At 41.4% G+C, this 17,663-nt stretch overlaps 1 protein-coding gene across 6 annotated transcripts in view; it reads right to left on the bottom strand.

The window, feature by feature from the left end:
- Nucleotides 1-859: 859 nt before the first annotated feature.
- The window catches only part of Zfp148 (zinc finger protein 148), a 113,200-nt gene continuing 96,396 nt past the window's right edge, over nt 860-17,663 (bottom strand). For 5 of the 6 annotated variants that reach the window (XM_087576835.1, XM_087576839.1, XM_087576837.1 and 2 more), the window contains exons 8-9: nt 9,289-9,407; nt 860-9,023 (exon numbers count right to left, since the gene is read on the bottom strand). In XM_087576835.1, the coding sequence (XP_087432961.1) occupies nt 7,425-9,023; nt 9,289-9,407 (1,718 nt within the window). In that variant the 3' untranslated portion in view covers nt 860-7,424. 6 annotated transcript variants of the gene reach the window in all.

The raw sequence follows: 17,663 nt of genomic DNA on the forward strand, positions 1-17,663 counted from the left end.
TCTTGCAGAGGATCCAGGTTTGAATCCTGGCACCCACGTGACAGCTCACAAGCCCCTGTAACTCCAGTGTCCGAGGACTGGACGACCTCTTCAGTACTTGCCCACCATCTCACTCACACGGTGCACAGATGTCTATGTGGGTAAAACACGTAGTCTTTTTCTTTCTTTTCTTAAAGAAAGATACTGGTAGCTTCAGCCATGTACTATCTGCACTTAGCACAGTGTCTGGTAAGTAGGTGATCAGTGCTGAGTGCAGGGCGAAGGCTGAGCCCCAGTCAGTGAAGATCCAAGTCATCAGGAAACGCCAAGTCCTAGCCCAGGGAATGCTCTCCCCTAGACTCCCTTCCCCACACAGCAGGAGTATCTGTTTCAGCTTTAAGGACATGAAAAGTAGGAACAGTAAGGTTACAACTTTAAGCTCATTCGTGTGAGCAAACAGGCAAAGGATCAAATGCACTCACCGCACTTCACAAGGCGAGGAGGCTGTTTTAACCTGCCTTTCCCCAGGCATTGGAAAATGCCATTCTTACTCGGAGTCTTTTTTTTCTCACCCCAGCCTTTACCCATAGGCATGCCTAAGTCTATGGATAAATGGTTTTGTTCTGATTGCCCGATCTGTCTTAAAATGACCGGGCTAGGGAGGAGGGGGCTGGGGAGGGATGGGGGATGATTCCCATTTTCACTTTGGCCTCCACTGATTCTTGATCTGGGAAGTGGATGTTGTTTATCCTAATATCCATCAGATTCAGAAAATTGGGGGACTGAACAGCTGGGAAGTGTGGTCTATCAGGACACCGATCGGAAAAAAAAATCATTTTTGTGAGCGATAAATTGTCAAGTAAGACTCAGTGACAACACATTAATTCAAGTGACTTCAATTTTATTTTTTCATAGAATCTTCAGAAGGTGGGAGAAGTGTCAGGTAGAATGTCTCCCCATCCCTCTTCCCACCAAGCCAAATCACTCAAGAACCGGGATCCAGGAAATGAGTAGTAGTAGACCATCAGTGGTACCATTGTGTACAGTTGGTCACAGCACCGTGCCAATGAGCCAGGGTCTGAGCACTGACTTCTGCAAGGGCCAATTAATTGACATTTGTCCCGAGAACGGAGGCAGCACTCTTAACTGCAAACTGCTTTTTTACAACGCATCCCACTGTCAGAAGACAAGGTCCTGGCAAGGTGGCTGGTGGATGAAAACAGGTCTATCTACACTAACGGAGGGGGTGGGGGGGGAACCCCAAACAAACCATGTATGCTACGGATGGAAGTTAATGGAATCTTATCTGTAAAGGAAAAGCAGTATATATTCTTAGCCTTATGCTTCAACACGGTTCAAGTCTGAAATAGTTAATGACAGTTAACAGCTGACTTGATCTTGGAACTAGTAACATCTCACAGCAATCTACAGTGAAGGCCCTGATATTTACTCACCCTATGGGATATTAATCCCACACGGACACCCTTTCCTCCAGAATAACTAGGTACCACATTTTTTTTTTTTGCATATTTACCAGTAGTTATTTGGTTCAAAGTACTGTGAAAAATTCAGCTAGAAAATTATTCATAAAACTTGTATTCTGTATTTTATTTTCAAACAGCCAAGTGTCCACATTTAAAATGCAGAATTTGCAAATATAAGTTAATCTAATAATTCAATTTAAAATAAAGTAAAACAACTTCCTTTAGTATCACAATACACAAAACAGTATTATAAACTCCAAGAGGCGAGGTGAACTGTGACGACTGTGCCGAAAGCTATGAACTCATTAAACCGTGTAATGTCAGTTCATGTCCCGTGACCAGGGATGAAACACGCCGTCACTGCATCTGAATGGCTCAGTGACTCACTCGTGGTATAAAATGGGGGCTCAAGCAAGATGGTTTGTTTTTTTTTTTTTTAAAACAATGATAAAAAAATTTTTCAACAGAAAATCCTCCCAATTGTTTAAAAACAATTATACATGGAGGATAACTATTATTTTAAAATATCTTGGCTAAATTTCAATCATTAGGCTGCTGACTGCAGTGTAAAAGTTTGTATTTAAAAATATCACAAATATAGCATTTAGCAGTGAAAATTTCAATGTGGTTAAGTTTCACTGCAAAGAATTTCACCTGAGTAGACTTCTGAACTTTAGTGCTCGTATTGTAAGGGAAGGGAAGGGAGGCCCCGCGTGCCTGACACGCAGTTTGCAGCTGATTCTTCCGCTGACCCCCTTGGGGTGCAGGGACCATCTGCTGCGGCCTTCCCAGGAGAAGACACCCCTTCCCACGTAAATTTACTCTGGCATCTTAGGAATTCTCCATATCCATCCAATATTTCCATGTAGCTACCCATTCAAGCACAGCAACCCAATTCATTCAGTTCTATACACAGCCTCTCCATTATGTACATGTTTAATTAGCAATAGGAAGTAGGAAACAAAAGTTTACAGCGATTGAGAGGGGCCAGAGACCAGGACAGGGAAAGCAATACTGAATAATCAGAATATCCTAGCAGCCTACCGCTTTCAACAACAAGGTTTTCTTTTATTGGTTGGAATACAAAGAAGGCATAAGGGACTCCAGGAAAATAACACTATGTCTCAGAAAATCCAACGCGCTCCACCGTCGGGATTTCCGTCATACATTTAATTTCGTCTGTACAATTTTTATAAACGTGTTTTTCTTTTCAAAGTCATCAGATTCCCAGGTGAAACTCAGCACTACACAGTATGCCCTTGAAGCAATGAGGTTAACCTGCTTTATTTGGGTACCAAGGTCCCTTCCAGACAGCATTAAAATAAAGACAAGTAAGACTAGACAGATAAAATCCAGTATAATTCAAACCCGACAATGAAAAATTTCCCCCATATTGTTGCAAAATTCTTTCTACTGAAGTGCTTTGCTACAATAATAAAAGGCAAACATTACATAGAAAAGGTCCCAGTGTACTAAAAGTGACAGGAGTGGGCTAGCAAATCCTTCAAAGCACATTATATAAATGACTAGCATTAAAAACATTTTCCCTATAAAATGTAGGTCATAATCATTTATAAATTGGCGGCTTTGTTTCTAAAGCAGTGATGGGTGTTCAGAGAGCTGCTCTGTACAGTAAATATCTACTCACTTCAAGCTATAAGTTTGTCTTTCTTTGTATTGAAGTTGAGTAAATTCATCTGGTCAGCTGAGAAATCAAGCTTGAAAAATAAGTATCTAAAAATCAAAGTAGAAAGTTTAGAGTCGTTGAAATGTAGCTATGAAATATGAAGAGATCTACCTACCTCACAACTGAACTGAAGTGACCTCAACACTAACGGGCTTGAATCTAGAACAGAGACACATGTGAAAACCCAAAGCGAACCACAGAGTTAGGTAGCAGTTACAGAAGCAGGAAAACAAAACAAAAACACACCCCTTCCTTCAGTGTGATGGGCACTAAGTCCTGCGGTCTTCCTCCACCTTTGCACAAGAGTGGTAAGGCCATTCAATGCTTAGTGAGAGTGAGGACAGACGAAGCCAGATCTAGCCTGTCTCCCCTGCAACATCGAGTATGCTGTGTAAACAGTGTTACGTTCCAACAGGAGGAACGGTGGAGTTTGCTTATAAAAACTGATTAAAGGTAATCATCATTAAGTGAATCAAGGATAACTAACAACTCTGAAATGTTTCTCTAGAACGTTCCTGATGCTACTTGTAAAGTTAGCACTGCCATGTATTATTGCTTACATACAGGACAACATCACACGCCTCCTAACGTAGAGCGGGACTGTGACTGGTTTGTACATATTTACAGTCTTAAAAACAAGCTGTAAAAACATTACATACTTTCAGACCATACAAATCAGCACATTGGTACTCACTTCAGACAAATGGAATGCACGACATTGATAAACATCACAAAGGAAGACTCACGTCAAGTCCTTGATTGTCAAGACACGTTTATATATAAACTCTAACTGTGCAGAATCAAAGGTTCAATCTTAGGCGCATCCTTACTCGATGAACCGTATTTACAGCATGGTATTGCATAAAAAAATAAAATAATGTTTACAGAGTTTTACTTTTTTTTTTTTTTATCCATTGGATTAAAGAAAGCAACAAGCACAACAAGAAATGTTTGTCTGCTTTAGTCTGTTTCCTACCAAAGTTTAGGTGGAAGAAAGGAAACACACGGTTTTTATTTGCAGAATGTAGCAAAAACTGGAAAATCATTTCCCTGAAATAAAGCAATCTGCAACAGAAAAGGTTTAAATTAAATGGCAGACTCGAATAGATTCTCATTGATTATAATAGTGCTTCTTCAAGTACATACACTGAACCAGGATGAACTCTAGTTAAAGGTTCTAGGGAGCTCGGTACGCAGCGTGCCTACTCAAAGGTTCCCGGCCTCTTTTTTTTTTTTTTTTTTTTTTAACAGCCCTTTAAAAGCCCAAATTAATAAAAAAATAATCAAAGAAGTGGCAAAGATCTAACCTTGCTGGCACTTTGCAAGTGTCCCTCATCTGTGGGAATGAAAGCTTGCCGCGAGCACAAGGCCCCTTCTACCTCATCAGAGATAAAATGACCCACTGCTGGCACCCTGAGTCAGAGCTAAGATGGTGGGTTCCTACCTGACTAGGTAGCACATGCACACTGTAGATCCACAAAAAACGAACAAACAAAAAAACCCCCATAGGAACTACTCAGCTATTCCAAACCCCACGGAATACGTGTGCGGTAAGAACTGACGCTCAAAACAGCAACAACGCTCTCTGATGTTGGAGGGCTCCCGCCTTGTCTAGCAGGCGCAGCCTAACGGGCTCCTGGTGAGCAGAAGCTGAGGGTGTTAGAGCTACATACACTTCGAGAAGAATTTGTTCACTTCAAGGAATGAGAAGTGTGAACTGACAAGGGTATCAGGCAGGAAAGCTTTCTAAGCCCACACAGGGAAGCCCAGCATGTGGAGATGATGCTTCTCGGAGGAAGAAGAGACAAGCTGAGCCTGGCGGGCCTCTGCGATTTCACAGTAAGTGATGACTACACTGAACTGGTGAGTCAGGAAGTTAGCTGGCTGTCAGTCACCTCAGACGCTGACAACCCAGTAGAAAAGTCTGCCGCCGCCGTGCTGTCGTGTGGATTTAAAGAAACGTGTTTAAGACAGGAATGCAACACCTGGAATTCTGTTTACAGAACTTCCGTTTTTGAAGGCTTCTCTTCCTAAGCTGACCTGTACTGCCCGGCAACCATCACATTCTTAAAACTGTGCTGGTGATGTTAGAGACAGACCCTTACACTGTGCAGGAAATGTGTCAAGTGCTCAGTGGAACCACACCGTGTTTTTAATCAGGCTCAACTTAGGAAATAAATGTCTGCTCTTATCTAAAGTACTATGAGAGAATACAAGCACCCGTCTGGGGTACACACGGTCCCATCACACCTCATCTGATGAAGCGGCCCTGTGGTTATCTGATGCACCACAGACACACGTCAGTCTTCAGATCGATAATGGCAGAACTTAAAATATTTACTTCAAAGAAGTCTAAAGTTCTTGAAGATCTGACAGCAAAGCTGTCAAATGGGAAAACGATGATTTCAAGCAAAGGCTTATAACAAAGCGAAGAGGATACCACATTAAACGTAACTTATATTCCTTGTCATAAAAATACCAACATTTTAAAAAATAAATGAGTGTAAGTGAAGGATACTGGGGGAGGATATTTCTTTGTTCCCTTCTTTATGAGAACAGTCTTGGGATAACATTAAATAAAAGAAAAATAATTTAAGTGGATAAAATACTCAATACTGAAACAAAGCACGCGGATCTACAGGGCCAACAGCAAAGTCAAAATGGAAGTTCGCAAGAGGGTCCTCTCCCAAGGGCACTGCTTTCAGATCACCAATGGTGCGTTGTGATAAAGATGGCCGAAATGCAAAGTATGAAACCCAAAAAGGTGGAACAAATTAAAGAGATGTAGAGTCGATGTAACGAAGGTTAGTCTCCAAAAATTAAAACTGTCCAATGTGTAACTCAAACCATCATTCTTCATAAAAGTGTGTGTATATATAAAAGCATTATTTATTGTAACATGCTGTATTGTTTTAAGACAAAGTATACATATATAAAAAAAACATTCGTGGTATAAGGATAAAGTCTGTAGTTTATTTAGATTTTGAAATGCAACAAAAAATTTCCCATCACTCATCTAGCTGGAAAAGAAATTGCAGTTACTGGAGTCAGTAAGCACTTCCGCTTTGTAAATCTGTCATGAGCGGTATTCACTTAAATGTAACTTAAGTAAGCAATTAAATGCCCATTTCTTTAGTTTCTTGGGATACTGTTGAATTATCCAATCTATCAAGAGTCCAGAAAGAGAAGAATTAAACCAGGTTTTACAGTCCGAAGATATCCCAACTTTCTTTTATTGCCAAAAAGCAAAATTGTCAATTAAGAGATGATTATGACACAACCATACCAAACCTAAAAAAAAAAAAAAAAATCTATGATTTTAACTTTGAGAAATCAAAAATACCAGATTAATTCTAAGTGCTCTATGTCAACTGAAGTGTGTAAAATAAAATACATTTCAGCTTTAAAACGTGGAATATACATTTTGTGTAAGCATTATTTTCTTGGGAATGTAATCTACAGAATATTTCTTTTTTACTAAAACTTCAAACCTTGATACTTGCACATGAAAAATCATAAAAAATATCTACGTTTACCTGTACAAAGAAATGACACCAATATGCACACTTCCACAGAGAAGTGAATGCTTCAACAGCTGTGTGTTTTGGTAAAAGTTTTGAAAGTATGCATACTTTAAAAGTAATTAGGCTTTTAAATAGTGGAGTCTTAGACTATCAGATTTATTACTTTTTTCTTCAAAAAAAAAAACATGTCAATATAATGCAAAATGAAAACCAAGGGTATATGGCATATCATTTTTAAAGGTGGTTTCTTTTTATTACCCCCTCTAGGACAAACTACTTATTTAAGCCATAATCTCTTGACATTGAAACTTTAAGTTCACTGTCTGTGACGTCTCCTCGGATTCCCTGCTGAAGTGCAATACTCTGCTGAAAAACTCAGAAACAGTATGAGGAGCTTTCACACAATTACTACGCTCCTAAAAATGTACAATGTTATCAGTTAGGAAACAATTGTGCGAAAGTCTTTTTTTCTTTTATCTTGGTGTGGGTGAATAGCAAGATCCTGATCTAAAACAGGTAATGCATCGCTTCTCTAACGGTGATGACACGTAAGGCAGTTCAAGGAATGCGGACTAACCAAACGAAATGCAGTTACTGGATTATCTTGCTATTCTTATCAGCTTGTTATGAACGCACTGCTCTTAGATCTGTACAGCACTCCATTTTACAGAGTAACCCCACTCTCGATTAATCTGTTCTAAAGTGCCAGTATTATTTACACATTTTTTTTTTTTTTTTTTTTTTTTTTTTTTAGCCAAAAGTCTGGCCAGTTGTGGCATCTGGTGAAGATGTCATCCCAGCTCTATTATCATTTACATTCACCAAGGGGAATTCTGAAAATTCAGCACTTGTCCCTGGTCCCCGAAGGTTCACCTGTCCATTGGCAGTGCTAAATTGAGTTGCTATTCCAGCTCTGGATCCATGGTATGGAGCACGGAAGGGCTGTTCAAAGGAGCTCATTTGGTAAGCCTGGTGGACAGGCTGTGCCTCAGCTTTCTTCTGAGAAGTTACTTGATCCAAAAAGTCTGCTGTTGACGTGGCAGAGGCGTGGTTTGTCTCGTCACCTGAAAAGGGAAATGGGTGCTGTGAGTCACCGACTATTAGTCCAAAGTGGGACTTATCTGGAGTTGTTCTTAGTGGAGAATTCATTCCTGATCGAAAGCTATTGATGGGCATGGCCGCATAGACTTGCTTGTCTATGGAAGAGAATGCTGGCGGATTTGGAAGGGTCTGGTTGTCAGTCACAAAGTTAAGGCTCGGGCTGTTCAAATAGGCATCGTTTTGGCTAGTTCTGTCCAAAGCCTGCTGCAGAAACTTGGAGTACTCCTGCAACATGTTAGCTTTATCTGAGGAGGATGCTTGGGAGCTTGATCCAACATTCTCTGACTGGGTGACCTCGGGTACATCGGAAGAATTGATTGATATGCTAGAAGTCACTTCGGTATCTGCAACGCTGAAGGAAATCTCATGCTGTCCATTAGCTTTGTGGGAATAATGATCCAGCAGAGTCTGCAGGACCTCATCTGGAATAACATTTTTGTCATGATTGCTCTTAATCTCCACGTTCAGTGCCTGGGAATCCAGTATGGATGCTGTGGTGTTTTCATCAATGACGCTGGCCACGGCTGCTTGTGTCACAGAAGGCTGAGAAGCTATGGTGCCCACATTCAGTGCGTACTCCCTGCTGTTGTTACTTGCAGCCTGGAGATACCGCTTCTTCTTCAGGAACTGCATGGCGTCGTCGTAATTAGTACTGCTGTGCACGGGTTTGCTGGGCCCCTCCTGCAAGTTATCCACTTGATCGATGTCAGCACTGCCTTCCGAGTCTAGTAATGCCTGCTTATCCACAAGCTCAAATGCATACTTGGAAACTTTGCTGTCTTCGTAAGTGGATAGGGGTGAAATGGTTTGACTTTGCTCCAGGGGCTGTTTCAGACTTCTCTTACTATTGATTTTTTTGAGAACCAACTTGGGTGGGTGTATCTCTCCAGAAGCGTCTTCTAAATGGGACCCTCCTACTGAGGAATGGGGCATTTCAACAGCGTACTCCGCCACCATGTACTCGTCCTTCACTTTAGTGCTGGACGAGTAGAGGGGCAGGTAATCGTTTCTGTCTTTCTTCGTGTCAGATTTGTCCAGGACACTCTCCTTGTCCATCCCGGACGATTTCTTCTCAGGTTTTTGCCTTTTCTTTTTTGGCAGTGAATTATCTTTTGGTGACGTAGAAAAGCCAGAATCTTCCTCTGATGTCAGAAGGCCACCTTTGATGGCACATCTGTTTAGTTTTTTGTCGTGATTTTCATGGCACATACGTTTATGTTTCAATACACGATCTGTTCTGGAAAAATACTGTTGAAGTCAGAGGTTGGAAGTGGTATTTTGTTGTTGTTTGTATGTTTATTTGTTTGGTTTTTTTGGTCAACAAGGAAGAGAAGAAAAGAAACAAAATAATTAATAACAATATAAATAATTCCAAACTAACTCACTGATCAAGTTTCTACTATAAATCTAATTGGAGCTTAAAATGTTCAATGGTTCTACTACTAACTGGTGCCTAACTTGCCAGTGATGTCGCACTGTAGGTAAGGCGGGAGAGCCAGACTGCCTCACTTACCTGTAAGCAGTATTCACACTGGTAAGGCTTCTCCCCACTGTGAGTTCTTTTGTGCCTTTCCATGTGATATTTCTGTATGAATCTCATTCCACACTCATCGCAGCGAAATGGTTTTTCACCTAGTATGTGATTTAAAAATTTAAAACAAAACATTGTAAAGTCATGGACTATTTTGCCAAAAGAAATCCTTAACATAAACAAAAAGTCTGCCATGTACTAAATAAAGGCAGGAAGCACTGATGCAATCCAACACAATTCTTAGGTACAGATTTTTAAAATTAACTTATCACCAGGAGATTTGAATTATTCCTTAATTACGTGCAGTGCACACCACGGCACACATTTAGTGGTCAAAAGACAGCTTGTGGGACTTGGCTCTCTCCTTCTACCATGGAGGTCCCAGGGTTTGAACTGACACGCTCAGTCTTGACAGCAAACAGCAAATGGATTCAGACAGCTTGCTAGCCTGGGTATGGCCATTATTCTTAGGTCTTTGTTTTGTTCTTTTTAATTTTAAATTACTTTTACTTTTCTGTACATTCGAGGTAAACATGCATGTGTCACTAAATGTGCGGAGGTGAGAGGACAATCTGAGCGAATCAGTTTCTCATACCACCCTGTGGGTTGTAGGAGCTCAACTCCAGTCATCAGGGTTAGAATGGCTCGTACTTCCTTCAAAAGCACTTGGGGAGTATGTGAAATCTAGATCCTAAGTATCTCTTAAAAGAGAATTTACTGACACCAAGTGCTGGGACAAAGTTTCCTACATAAGGTTTGAGGTTGGGAAGTCATTTGTGGTGTGCACTCCACAGCACACAGGCAGTCCTGAGGGAAATGCACGCCTACAACTGCCAAACAAAAGTGAGGGTTAGATCTTCCCTTAACTTAAACCCAAGTTTTTTGTGTCATCTGTGGAAAGAATTTGACTGTCAACCGGACACATGACTGCTCTCATCCTTTTACTCCCTAGAGATTTCTTAGCTGTGGGGAAGGAAACATTACCTCCAATTTAGATAGCCTATACCAAACCAATAAAAGATGTCTGTGAACAGCGGGGCCAGAATCATCTTAAATGCTTTCCCCACCACACAGGAACAGTATGTTTTTTAACAGTGAACTGTTAAAAAAGGCTCTCCTTCCCAATATCCTCCCATGCATGTGTGTACAAGGTGTATCTTTCTACTATGTTAATGAAATCATTCATTTGCACAATTTTTTAAATTGACTCTTGCATTTCCCTTTCCTATGTAGCTGTGTGCCTGAGCCTTGCTGAATGACTTGCTAGCTATTCCACATGCCGTCTTAGAAAGCAGTAGAGCTGATGTCCCTGATTGGGAACCTTGCTGTTTGCTACTGCTGAGTAGAAGTGGACATAAAATGACTGGTACATCTTTTCTATGAAAACTGAAACAATTTAATGAAATTTCTTTTGGAGAAAATTTCTTTAATGCTTTTCCCTTGGAGGGTCTGAGAGCCTCTCCTGGAAAAAGAAGCCTATCTATATATAAACTATATAAATGATTTTAAGACTGGCATAAACATTTAAATGAAGAGTAGTAAGTATGTGGTTTTTTTTTTTTTTTTAAAGCCATCTAGGAAAGCATAACACTTGAGGAAAAAATAATCTCAGTATGTTCCACAGCACTACATTCCTAAGGCCTGAGGGCTCTGGAGTTTTAGTCCTGTGTAATGGTTCACCCTGGACCTGATACTGCAGACCATCCGCAGCCTATGAGTAAGGATGTTCAAATCCTCTAACAGATAGAGAGCCACATGCTACAGTCTGAGTGTATCCCACAAAACCTCCTGTGTTAGGAGCTTGGCCCTCAATATAATGGCGCTGGGAGGCAGGGAATCTTTAGGAAATGGCGCCTAGCATAAAGTGATTATATCATCAAGAACAACACTCTCAAAAGGACTCTATGATTGCTTCTTGCAAGGAAACTAAATGGACACTCTGGCCTCCCATTTTACCTTCAGATCACTTGAATTCTGCCATGATGCTACCTGATAACGTGGAGTGGTGAGAGTCCTCACCAGTGGCCAAGTTAACAGAGCTACATCATCTTGACTTTCAGCCTCCAAGTGGTGAGCTAACAGAACTTCCTTTCTCTTTGAAGTACGTGTGAGCATTGCAAGAACCTACATTTCATGCATACCCTACTGCTCTATAGCTTGACATAATCTGATTCTTCATGTTTAAACTTTATTGTAAACTAGGTTTAACCACCATCCTATCAAAATGGTTCTGTTCTGGTGTACAGTTTTGTCATCTACGACAGCATCTTGATATGTAGGCCAGGCTGGCTGGAAGCTTGCTATTTAGCCCCATGCTGGTCTTAAATTCACCATCCTTTTCTCTCAACCTTCCAAGTGCTAGTAACATGGCAGGTACCACCACACCAGGCTCAGGACAGTTATTGCAAATCACCATAGAGCTATTAACTCAAACAAGTCTCCCTTCGATTTCCTCCTTGCAGCCTCTCCTACCATCACTCAGCAAGCCCTGTTTTTCCAGCCAGTCCTCCTTCTGAATGCAAATGCTTTCCTTCTGGATACTGCCCCTGCGCCTTCAGCCTTTCTCCTTCTATTTTCTTTGGCAAGAGGGGAGCTCATCTATGGTCATGGCTTTAATTATGCTCAAATTTGATCCCCAGACCCTCACCTCTCCTTTGTCTATTCAACATATCTCTTTTTCATTTTAGACTTACTTATCTATGTGTTGAATATTTGCCTGTATACATACATGTTTGCTGTGAGCCTAGTGCTCAAAGAGGCCAGAAGTAGGTGTCAGATCTCCTGGAACTAAAGTTACAGGTGGTTGAGAGCCACAGTGTATATGTTGGGAATTGAACCTGGGTCCTCTCCAAGGGCAGTCAGTGCCTTTTAACCACTGGATCATCTCCTCACTTCTAACATTTCTGATATTTAGGATCTCAAATACATAGCACCTCATAGTAAACTGAAGATCGTCAACCACAGTGTAGATTAAAATGTTGCTACTATTCACTTAGCTGTCCAAGCCAGAGACCTGTACAACCTTCCCTGTCTCTTCCTTTTTTTCTCAATTAACAGATCCTACTGATTCCTCTAAACTTCCCATTGTAATCACTCTAGTTGAAAAGACATTTCCTGGGATGGAGGGTGATGTAATGTCCTTTTAACTAGCTGTGTTGGTCACCTTTCTCTTGTTGCAACTAATATCTGAACTAGATAATTTAAAAGAAGGATTTGCTTGGCTTACACTTTCACAGGTTTCCATGTGGCTGGCTCCACTGGCACTGTATATGTAAAACAGGTAGGAAACAGGTCCAAGGCAGTGGTGGCTTAATGGCAAAAGTGCATGCCATGTGTTCCCACTAGTTTTTAGCACGTTGACATACCTAGGTAACTTTAACTGAAGAACTGCCTCCATCAATTGGCCTGTGGGCATGTCTGTGATTGTCTTAACTGTCAATGGATGTGGGGGCCAGACAATTGTGGGTGGACAGGCGGCCTTACACATGCGGCCTGGACAGCCAAGCTGAAACACAGAGCGAGGAACAGTGCTTCCCCATGGTTTCTGCGTCTATCCTGATTTTCTAAACAATGGATTGTGACCTAGAAGTGTAAACCAGTTAAAACCCTTTCTCCTCTCAGTTGCTTCTGGTCAGAGTATTTTATCACTGACAGAAATGCAAACTAGAACAACACAGAAACTGGACACATGGATCTCAACCCCTAGAAACTAGAGTATAAAAAAAAAAAAATCAGAGAACTGAGTCTAGGTTTGACCTCCACATATGTGCATAGCACATGCATGCCCAAATCCATGTGCCTCCCTACACACACACACACACACACACACACACACACACACACAGAGAGAGAGACAGAGACAGAGACAGAGACAGGCAGAGACAGAGACAGACAGACAGACAGAGACAGAGAGACAGGATAAATTAAGCACAAGGCCTGTTGAAACAGAACTGCTCACCTCATACTGGCCAGGAAGCAGAGAAAAGCAGGAAAGAATGGAGAAGCTATAGCCGTCCGGGTACTACAACCCCTGGGATCCTGTTCCCACAACTAGGCACTATTTTAACTTTTTACTATCTCCCCATAATGCCATCATTATATGAATCCATCAAAGGGTAATCCACTGACTAGGTCTGAGTCTTAATAACTTTATCAGCTCTCAGTGACTCAGTAAGCCTCTGGAAAACATTTCACTTTGAAACCCTAACAGCAGTAGTCCTGCCAGGATGCCTTTCCTCTTCTAACTCCACAGCACAGCAAGAGACTGTTGACAGAAGGGAGACTGGTCACTTTAAAAGCCTATCAGTGGTCTGAGACAGTGTGGCCCTAGCTGTCCTAGAACCACTCTACAGACCAAGCTGGACGGGGACTCACAGAGATCTGCCTTCTGAGTGCCACCACTACATTACCTGGCCAATCAGTGGTCTTCCAAAGGTCTCAAGAGAAAAGAAAATGTGCAGTTTTTTGGCTTCTGCCTTTCTCTTGGGTTCGACTCTAACCTCTAATCCTTCTTCAATTTCAAAAGCTGCCACGTGCATTCTTCTATACACTACAGCCCCATTGTTATTACTTATTTAGTTCTTTATTATAATGAGTGGGAAAATTTTAAATAGTCAAGAAACTTTATTACCAACTGTAGTGTAAGTAAACTTTAAAATAATGAACTCAATGAAAACCCTAGGGCAGACCTCGTTGTGACCTAGGTGTGGTAGCACAAGCTGAGAGCACCAGTACTCAGGAGGCAGAAGCAGGATTGAGAGTTCAAGGGTACTTTGGCTACATAATGAGTTCGAGATCAGCCTAAGCTGTGAGCTCCTGTTTCCCACCCCGCTCTGAAAAGAAAAATCCCACCTCTGACAAAGTTCACACAGTCTTAGTAAAACATACTTGACAAGCGAAATTTATACTCTGTAACTTTAATTTTTTTTTGAGATAGGGTCTCACTGCATAACCCAGGCTGGCCCAATCTCATGGCGAGCCACTTGCCTCAGCTTCAAGTGCTGGCATTACAGCAGCCATAAAACAGTATGTGAGACTATCGGTTCTACAGCTAAGAGCTAGGCTGAAAGCTGGCCTCAGGACTTAGCTAAGAAACTGCAGGTTTATATAAACCTCCAGAGTTGATATTTTCATCAGTAAAAAGGAACCATTAAAGAATATTTCAGAACCAAACATCAAGTGGACAACTTATGAAAATTAGTGGTGATTTGAGAATGAAATCTGACACAGTGCAGTAATTCAAGAATATGTTAGCTATTAACATAAAATAAAGAGGCTGGGAGTATATTGTTATTACACCTATATACTAATTATAGTTATAATTCAACAACTAGGCCATACACACCAAATGAAAGATTCTTAAACTGAACTCGGGCGAAGATGAAATCAGAATTACTGAGCTCAACACATGGATTAGTAACCGCACTCCCAGTAATTTTACTCCTAACTTTGGAAGCACTAAGACTGATTTCTACTCCATACAGGAGGTTAGAAAAAAAACATTCATCATCGGGCTGGGAGCCTAAGCACTGCCCAAGAAAATGACATTCTATAGAAAACTATCTGAGACAAATCACAAGCCATGCAGTGAAAACCAGATTATTACACACAGGCTAGACAACAGCATGAAAACATGCCAGTGTTAGGTTCAACTGGACGGGCAAAGGAACTGTGGCCTAAAGACCCTCAAGGAAGAAGTGACTTTAGCCAGGCAGCAGGGATCAACACCTTCAATGCCAGCACTTGGGAAGGGAGACAGGATGATCTTGTGTGAGTCTGAGGCTAGCCAGTTGGCAAGTTCCAGGGCAGACGGGGCTACAGAGAGAAAGCCTGTCTCAGAAAAGAAAAAGGAAAACAGAGGAAGAAAAAAAGTAACTTTGGGCAACTTCGCTGGGAAGCAATATTCAAAACCCATCTTTGTGATATACAATGCTTTTCTTTGCCTAAAATGAAAAGTCATGAGAATTAAAACTCTAAAACCACAGTTAATGCTTGCTTCCTTCCTCCCTTCACTTTAAATTGTAGGCTAGATCCAGACATGGTGGGACATAGCATTCGGGAGGCTGAGACTAGAGAACTAAGCTCAAGGCAAACACAGGCTACAGAGAAAGATATGGTCTATTCAAGAATGAATATCTGAATGAATGAAAAGGAAGACTTCGTCCTGAGTTTCTCTCACAAAGCTGTGGGCGATCTACTTCTAATACTGTCAATGCAGTCTAGTCCTAGTCTCCTGAAAGTAAAGCAGCTGATAAGAAAGCTGCTTCTTAGCTTCTGAAGACTCATGTTTAGACTTCTCTTTTATTTACCCAACAACACTAGAAAACTAATTGCCGTAAGTAAGAGAAAAATCCCAAGAAAACCCTAACCATAATTTCAAATAACAGAGTTGATCTAGGATAGTGGTTTGCAACCTTTCTGATGTTGCGACCTTTTAGACCTTTTAACATAGCCTCTCATGTTGTGGTGACTCCCACCCACAACATTATTTCGTTGCTACTTCCTAACTGTAATTTTGCTGTTATGAATCGTAATGTAAATATCTGATGTGACCCTTAAAACAGGGGTCATGACCCTCAGGTTGGAAAGCACTCATCTAGAAACTAGGTATGAAAATGGGAAACAGCAACCCACTGCCCACTGTCCTTACTTAGATGCTGAGCGTAACAAACATGGCCAGTGCTACACATTGCTCTCGAGCGCGCGCTCTCCCTCCCTCCCCCTCCCTCCCCCCCTCTCTTTTCTTTTTTTCAGAGCTGGGGACCGAACCCAGGGCTTGCCTAGCAAGCGCTCTACCACTGAGCCAAATCCCCAACCCCCATTGCTCTCTCTTGAATGAAGTCTGGCTATACTGGGTAGACAGGCCTTAAACTGTCAGCTCCCAAAGTGCTGGGATGACAAAGTGTGCACCACCAAAACAAGTTTAACATTTCTTTTATTTCCTTTTTTTTTTTTTTTAAAATTAGCCAAGCTGAGGGACAAAGAGTGAAACAGAGACTGAAGGAAAGGCCATCCAGAGACTGCCCCACCTGGGGATCCATCCCATATACAGACGTCAACCCAGATACTACTGCTGATGCCAAGAAGTGCTTGCTGACAGGAGCCTGATATAGCTGTCTCCTGAGAGGCTCTACCAGAGCCTGACAAATACAGATACAGATGCTTGCAGCCAACCACTGGACTGAGTATGGGGACTCAAATGGAGGAGTTAGGAAAAGGTTTGAAGGAGGTGAAGGGGTTTGCAACCCCATAGGAAGAACAACAATATCAACAAACCAGACCCTCCAGAGTTCAGAGGGACTAAACCACCAACCAAAGCATACACAAGGAGGGACCCATGGCTCCAGCTGCACATGTAGCAGAGGATGGCATTGTCTGGCATCAATGGGAGGAGAGGCCCTGGGTCCTGTGAAGGCCGAATGCCCCAATGTAGGGGAATGCCAGGGCAGTGAAGTGGGAGTAGGTGGTTAGGTGGGGAAGCACCCTTATAGAAGCAGAGGGAGTGGGGAGGGATAAGGGGTTGCAGAGGGGAAACTGGGAAAGGGGATAACATTTGGAATGTAAATAAATAAAATATCCAATAAAAAAAATCAGCCAAGCTGTACAGTCAGTGTACATATGGCTATAAGCACCTCAGCCTATTAATACTAAGTAATTAACATCCGAAAAGCATCGAGCAGATCTAACTTTAGGCATTGTGTTAATCAATGGCAAATGTCATCTAAATATGACATTACTAGTAATAATGGGTTTCCTATTATTATGTGCTTAGCCAAAAAGATTATGTAATTCTAAAACATAGAAACAGATTTTAAAATGCTTAAATACTGTCCTGACTTATAGCATTCTAAAATTAGCCTATTTCTGAACTTGGCAGCCACCTGACAGTAAGTGCTCTGAAGTAACAGATCGACAATGCAGACAGCGCTCAGTGCATGTCAGCTGACCACCCCCTAAATTCCTAACAAGAAATAAATCCCCTCATCAGACTGTTCTTCTCCTCTTCATGCAAGACTGTACGTGGGCATCTCAGCCTTTTTGTATATTTATTAATCATACTAAACAGAGATAAGTATGTAATAAATACAATTTCCTAATTAATTTTAAGTATCAAGGGATAAAAACAATCCTCAAAAGCAAACCTTATCACTAAATGTTTTTCCTAATCAGGGCAGTTAATTAGGGGCCTGGCCTCTGCTGACTCTCTGGCACCTAGTGTTTTCTTATTTGCTATAATAAAAAGACTTGACTGCTCCGAGTAACTGGACTTCACACTGCACTCCACATACACTAGTGTTTTTACACAGACCCAAAAAGTGTTTACTTCAAGAAGTAAAAACATACGACCAACACTAAGG

This window comes from Rattus norvegicus, chromosome 11 (assembly GCF_021556685.1).
Source record: "Rattus norvegicus strain SHRSP/BbbUtx chromosome 11, alternate assembly SHRSP_T2T, whole genome shotgun sequence".
Taxonomy (NCBI): Eukaryota; Metazoa; Chordata; class Mammalia; order Rodentia; family Muridae; genus Rattus; species Rattus norvegicus.